The sequence below is a fragment of the Rutidosis leptorrhynchoides genome, chromosome 6 (genome assembly GCF_046630445.1).
Source record: "Rutidosis leptorrhynchoides isolate AG116_Rl617_1_P2 chromosome 6, CSIRO_AGI_Rlap_v1, whole genome shotgun sequence".
Classification (NCBI taxonomy): Eukaryota; Viridiplantae; Streptophyta; class Magnoliopsida; order Asterales; family Asteraceae; genus Rutidosis; species Rutidosis leptorrhynchoides.
In genome coordinates this window covers 359,170,978-359,177,585 of record NC_092338.1, presented here as the reverse complement: position 1 = coordinate 359,177,585, position 6,608 = coordinate 359,170,978, and the positions used below count along the sequence as shown (strand labels likewise).

The 6,608-nt window shown below is 35.1% G+C and overlaps 1 protein-coding gene across 1 annotated transcript; it reads left to right on the top strand.

The window, feature by feature from the left end:
- The first annotated feature begins 1,313 nt into the window (after positions 1 to 1,313).
- On the top strand, positions 1,314 to 6,385 carry LOC139851620 (polyadenylation and cleavage factor homolog 4-like). Its single transcript, XM_071840715.1, has 6 exons — positions 1,314 to 2,058; positions 3,098 to 3,199; positions 3,288 to 3,548; positions 4,092 to 4,220; positions 4,309 to 5,832; positions 5,948 to 6,385. The coding sequence occupies exons 1-6, from the start codon at positions 1,648 to 1,650 to the stop codon at positions 5,960 to 5,962; spliced, it is 2,442 nt and encodes an 813-aa protein (XP_071696816.1). The 5' UTR covers positions 1,314 to 1,647; the 3' UTR covers positions 5,963 to 6,385.
- Positions 6,386 to 6,608: the final 223 nt, after the last annotated feature.

The window sequence follows — 6,608 nt, the reverse complement described above, 5'->3', positions numbered from 1 at the left end:
AAAGCTTCTTGATTAGAGAGTAAATTCTTCAATTCTTCAACCGAAGGTTGAGTAGCCCACCCCTGAATAGAGGTTATGAACGGGACATACTCTTTCTTCAAACCGCGAATTAGATATCTTCGCAAACGAGCTTCACTAATTTTCTCTTTGTCATCAATCTCTGAAATTTCAGAACATAGATTTTTGACCCGTAAGAAATATTCGGAAACACTCATACCTTCTTGTCTTGAGATTGCTAACTCGTTTTCCAAGAATTGTAACCTTGCGGTGTTTTTCTTAGAAAAAAGTTTCTCAAGAGTATCTCATACTTCTTTTGGAGAAGTAATATCACGAACGTGTTCAATGAACTCTTTGCTAATTGAAGTTCTCAATGCAAAGAGAGCCTTTCCACATCGTACCTTCCATTTTCTTCTTGACTCTACATTCTCTAGAGTTTCTATGGGAATTATGGCTTCACCTCCAGACACAAGTTCCCATAGATCATGACCTTGAAGAAAAGCCTCCATACACATCTTCCAATACTTATAGTTGTTGCCTACAAGTTTCTTCATTCCATTGACCATACCACCATTGTTTACATTTGAGACTTCCATTTTTGATTAGCAAGAAACTAGTTTAGACTTTGAGTAATTGCACACAAAGTTTAACTTAGGACTAAACTTATAACCAAGTTTATAACCAAGCTCTTGATACCATAAAACAAATTTAAAGACTTGCTAGTAATAGAAGTTTAAGTAAACTAAGAATGAACAAGGATATGGAAACTGATTGTGTATTGATTGATGAAATGTTTACCATCTACACTTGCTTAAATACATCACAAATCACAAACATAATGATTAACACACCATAACACACCAACTAAGCTACACTAGTAAAGCTACTTTACACCTATCATACATGTGAAAATGAATCACTCAACATGGGCAAAAGTGTGCCAACAATAAAGCAAAATACCAAATTAATTAAAAGCAAATGAATCAAGATGAACACTTTGAGTTGACACCAATATTTTAACATTGACACCAATATTTTAACAAGGGATTTCAAATCCTTTCAATTTGAAAGAAAGAGATCAAGAGTAAAATACCCTTCTAAATTGTGGAACAGAGCCTAAAAGCAAGAGAAAAAAAACCGTTGCATATATTGGATTTTTCTTTCATTCCGACAGATCTGAATAGGTGGGATTAGCCCAACCCAATTGGGCTTCATTCTCAATCTTTTATTACCGGAGATGTATCTATATCTGCAGACCCAATATCAACTATAAATACAAGCCTCCAGTAAATTTCTCGTTTCTGAACAAAAAAATATCCAAGTACCAAAACCAAAACCAAAACCAAAACCAGCTCTTGATCTCAACTCCTGACGTCATACAAATCTCATCATCATCATCTCTCTATATGCACGCTCTTCAATTGAATCTATCGTTTATACATTTGTAAACTTTTTTATTATTTTTTGTCTTTTTCGATCTATGTTATTGTAAATTAGGGCGCTAGGGTTTCAGATTTATTCTTCTTCAATGTTTCCTGTAACAGCTTGTATAAACTTCATATAGAACATATACTCTTTTTTTTTTTTAATTGTAAATTAATAATTGTATACATAGATTAGGTTTTTTATTTTGTGATTTGTATTGTTGTGATGGAGATGGACAATAATTCACGAGGCAGATCATTCGATAGATCATCGAGAAACCCTAATACCCTCAAAAAACCTCGATTAATAACAGAAGAACCTGCAATTCTTCGAAGTAATATTAAGAATAATAATAATTCAAACGGTAATAATAGGCCGATTGCGCAACGTCAATTGGTAGGGTTTCGAACTGCGGCGGAGAGAGGCGGAGATGGAGACGGAGACGGTTACGAGCCGCAATCGTTATCGCAAATAAAACAGCAACAGCATCAGGAGCTTGTGAGTCAGTATAGGACAGCTCTGGCTGAGCTGACTTTTAACTCGAAACCGATTATAACTAACTTGACTATCATTGCTGGAGAGAACGTGCAGGCTGCGAAAGCTATTGCTGCTACTATCTGCAATAATATTGTAGAGGTGATGATTTTGGTTACTATGATTGTTTAGAATTAGATATAGTTCTGTTATTATTGAGTATATATTGCTTAAATGTATAGTAGATCTAACAAAGTGATATATTTAGTAATGGCTAGTTTTGAAAGTAATGATAGAACTAATTTGTAAATAAGAATTGTTTTTAGTAAAAATTTTCAATGATTTGAAAGGTACTTTTTTATGCTTATATGTTGATAAGAAAATATGTATGTGTCTTTTTTATATTGATTTTTAGTGAGCAATCAAATTATGTATCTGATGTTGGCTTGACGTGATTGTAGAACTTGCATACCTGCATTCCTTGCGGGGATTTCTAACGAGTTAATCGCTATGGAACCGTTTAAAAGATTCATCATAAATAATTAAACTGATAGTGATACCAATTTTGCTATCAGGACGTCGTTTGTGCATTTAAATGTTCTTTTATCCTTAGCTACTTTGTTACTCTGAATAAGGTGTAGTTGATCAATCAACAGAAAAGTTTATTTCTGTCTCTTTCTTTCTAATTTCTAAAGAACAAAAGTATGTATGCGATGAAGGTGAATTTCGAAAGGCATCTGACTTAGTGAAAAGGCACGGGGAATATATTAATGAATCATGATCAAAGTAATTGAGTTTTTTAACTTCTGTGAATCAATATCATTTGCATTCAAAAGGACTGCACCAAAATTTTATTGGTTGGGCGGACATTGTCATCTGTTGAGAGTAATCTTTGTTCAGTCTTTACACTTTATTATGAGTATTTATGTTGATTGAATAGATAACTGATCTGCCAATTCAAGCAGTTCTTACTTATATATTCGGGGAAGTGTATGATTTGCAACTTGTACTTTTCTAGTCATATTCTGTATCATTAACATCATGTTACCTCTAATGCTAATCGCTGTTGTTCGATTAGTGAACTTATTTTTTACTTTGTTGCTGCAATTGTTGTTGGTTGTGTTTATGGTTCTAGAGTTGTACACATCCTCAAAAAGTTTCTATTAGTCATTTTAGTTACTGATACTGAATTTACATTTAGGTTCCGAGTGATCAGAAGTTGCCATCACTGTATCTTCTAGACAGTATTGTGAAGAATATTGGACGAGATTACATAAAACACTTTTCTGCAAAACTTCCCGAGGTTAGATCATAATTCATTCAAAAGGCTATAATGTTATAACTTAGTCCCCTGTGTTAAGTAAAGCCATTCTTTTTTTCTGGATATTTAGGTATTCTGCAAAGCCTATAGACAGGCGGATTCTGCAGTACATTCTGGGATGCAGCATCTTTTCGGGACCTGGAAAGGAGTGTTTCCTCCTCAAACACTTCAATCAATAGAAAGAGAACTTGGGTTCCAATCAGCTGGGAATGGTTCGTCTTCGGTGTTGACCACGTCTAGACCCGAGTCACAGCCTCAACGCCCCGCCCGTAGCATTCATGTAAACCCGAAGTATCTAGAGGCAAGGCAGAAACTCCAACAGTCAACCAGGGTATGATGTTTATTCATAGAAAAAATTCTTATTACCAAAGTCAAAAATATAAATCTGTACTTGCAATTCATGTACTTCCACATCTTTTATTTTAAAAATTAAAAATTTGTTTATGTCCTTCCCCATCATGTTTGTCATATCATAACACTAAAAAATCTCATATTTATCCAATGTGGATGCAATTGATATCAGAACAGCAGAACTTAAATTTGCAATATCCCTTTACCAACTGATATCAAATTTACCTTTCGTTAACCGACATTCCAGAATTTATATAATATCATTTTTTGATTTTACTGTGATTGGATTTCAGATTGTTTATTAAGGGTATATTTAATTTTTGCATTGACTTCTTATTCGATTAGAGTGATTTAGTTTTTTAATGGTAAATACTATATTATGATAAATAGAAGGATATACATGAATTTCTTTGACTCTTACAAGGTTATATGTGAAGTTGTCCCTTGAAACTTGAATGTTTTACGAGGCATCTGTATCTAGCTGTATCTAGTTTTACAGTTATTGTTTTAAACTCTCCTGAAGGAAAAAGTTGTAGCCAGTGACCCAACACCAATTCTGATTCATTCATCTGAAGATACTGGGAGACAGGACAGAATGGCAGCCATTATTAATCCTCAGAGGGCACGTGCTGATCCTCGGCTAAAGTTGCATGTATGATACTGGATAATTTTATTTTGTATTAATTTAATTAATTGTTAATAATTGAAGATAATGCTAAACAGCATTACAAAATTTGCAGAATATTCAGCAGATACAAAGAGACGTGGATAGCGATCTGACGCATGAGAACAATACCGCAAAATATAACAATTTTGATTTTGGTTCTGATATATCAAGTGAACGATCTAGGAATGCAAGAAACTCTTTTGACATTAAGCATGGATTGCCGAATTATTCGGTTCCTAGATCTGCAACTTCTGATGTTAAGTTACCGCCAATTAAAAAAGTAGGTGGCCGCGAAGCAACTAGGAGCTGGAAGAACTCGGAGGAAGAGGAATACATGTGGGATGATGCGAGCTCCATTGCGGCGATTCCTAGCTCGAAGAGGGACCCACGGTTGTATTTAGAACCTGAAAGACTGTCAACTAAAATTGAAACATCGGCACCACCTCGTCAACATCCACACTTACAGTACCAGTCGAGTAGGTTACTGGATGATTTATCTGACCAAGGTCAAACAGATGCAGATATAGATGTTCGATCTCGACGTCAAATAAACACGGGACTTTCTAACTCTCGAAAATCACAGCTTCACAATTTACGTCCACCATCACCTTCATTACCTATAAAACACACTCCTCTTCCACCTTATCAACCCGAACCTGTTTCTGAACCCGTTGCAAACCCTATGGTTAGTTCATCCATGGCCCATCCAAAATCTTCCGTTTCTGATATACTTGGAACATCCAGCTCAAGTAGTTTGTTAGCTGCTGTTAGCAACATTTTTGCTAACAAACCCGTTCCTTCAACATCGAGTCCAACCATCACTAATTCTGCACCAAATCATGTTTCGAGTCTTTTGAGCACATTGGTTGCAAAAGGCTTAATATCTGCAAATAAAGATGATAATTCAAACAGCCCAAGCCCAAGCCCAAGCCCGAGCCCAATTAATGATTCTCCAGCTTTAGAATCTTCAGTGTTATCTGTTTCATCCACTAGCAGTAAACCAGTTCCATCCAAGCCTGTTATAAATACTGTCACTAAAAGTACTGCAGTTAAAAGTACTGCAGATAAAAATACTGTCTCTATAAATGAAGAAGTGAAGGGTCTTATTGGTTTGAACTTTAAGGCTGATGTAATTAAGGAGTTTCATCCTAATGTGATAAGTGAGCTAATTGATGAACTTCCACATCAATGTATCATATGTGGTTTAAGGTTTAAGCTTCAAGAACGGTTTGATAGACACATGGAATGGCATACATTGAAGAATTGTGAATCGAGCACGTCAAGAAGTTGGTTTTCGAGTTCTGAAAATTGGATTAATGGGGGCCCAACACCGATTGATTGTACAGCAGAGGCATTGGAGATTAATGGCGAGATGATGGTTAATGCCGATGAAAGCCAATGCGTATGCGTTTTATGTGGCGAAATGTTTGACGATTACTACAGTCTAGAAAGGAATAAATGGATGTTTAAAGGAGCTGTGTACCTAGATTTAACAAATGGTCTGGTTGGGAATAACGACAATGGTGTTATTGTGCATGTAAATTGTATATCAGAAAATTCACTATCTGACCTGGGTCTAGCCAATGATGTCAAAGTAGTAAGAATTCATATTCTTATACTTAAAAACTTGCTTTTTTTCTATAGATCATGTAGTTTTAGAAAAGATTTATTTATTTGAAATGACGGTATAAACATAAGTTTTTGACTTTCAGGAAAATGGGGTATAATGCTTTGAAGCTGAAGATAAAAGGTGATAGAGGAAAACCAGGTTCATTTTTCTCTTGCTTATTCGCCAATGTTACTAGCCTTTGCCTTAAACCTGGTGCAATGGCTATTGGCGATACATGTGTCCACTGCTAAAAAAAGTTTCTTACTTTTCGGATAATTTCAAGTAAAAGAGAGTTATTGAATCATGGTCTCATTGTTCTTTAACTTCTTAAATGTTTTTGTTAGTTAAGTACCTATCATACACTATATGGGCCAACTTCTGGGCTGCATTTTATATTAAAATGACATTGGTATTACTTATTAGATACTCAAGTAATGGCTCAACTGCTGGGCAGTTGTGGAGGTTGATTTGCATGTGTTGAAATGATGTTGGTATCCTATCAAGGTATTTTAGTTTGTATATTTATCAAGGTATTTTATTATGTATTTTTAGAACTGTAGATTCTTATCCTTCAACAGTGGGCGACCAGAAAAAGGCGTAACCATCGAAGACTTGTTTTAAGTCATAAATGATGCTTACAATCACTGTAACCTCATAAATTTGGCATTGCAGTTTGCAAGCATGTATTAATAGTTCAACTGTTTTGTCTATTTTAGAAATTATAGCACCTCCAACATGATCTACGATAGACCTGACAAATCATG

Excerpts from the sequence above, each read along its gene's own strand:
- LOC139851620 (XM_071840715.1), top strand. The coding sequence starts at position 1,648 with ATGGAGATGGACAATAATTCACGAGGCAGATCATTCGATAGATCATCG. Across the intron at positions 2,059-3,097 it reads TCTGCAATAATATTGTAGAG|GTTCCGAGTGATCAGAAGTT; the intron begins GTGATGATTTTG and ends ATTTACATTTAG. Across the intron at positions 3,549-4,091 it reads AACTCCAACAGTCAACCAGG|GAAAAAGTTGTAGCCAGTGA; the intron begins GTATGATGTTTA and ends ACTCTCCTGAAG.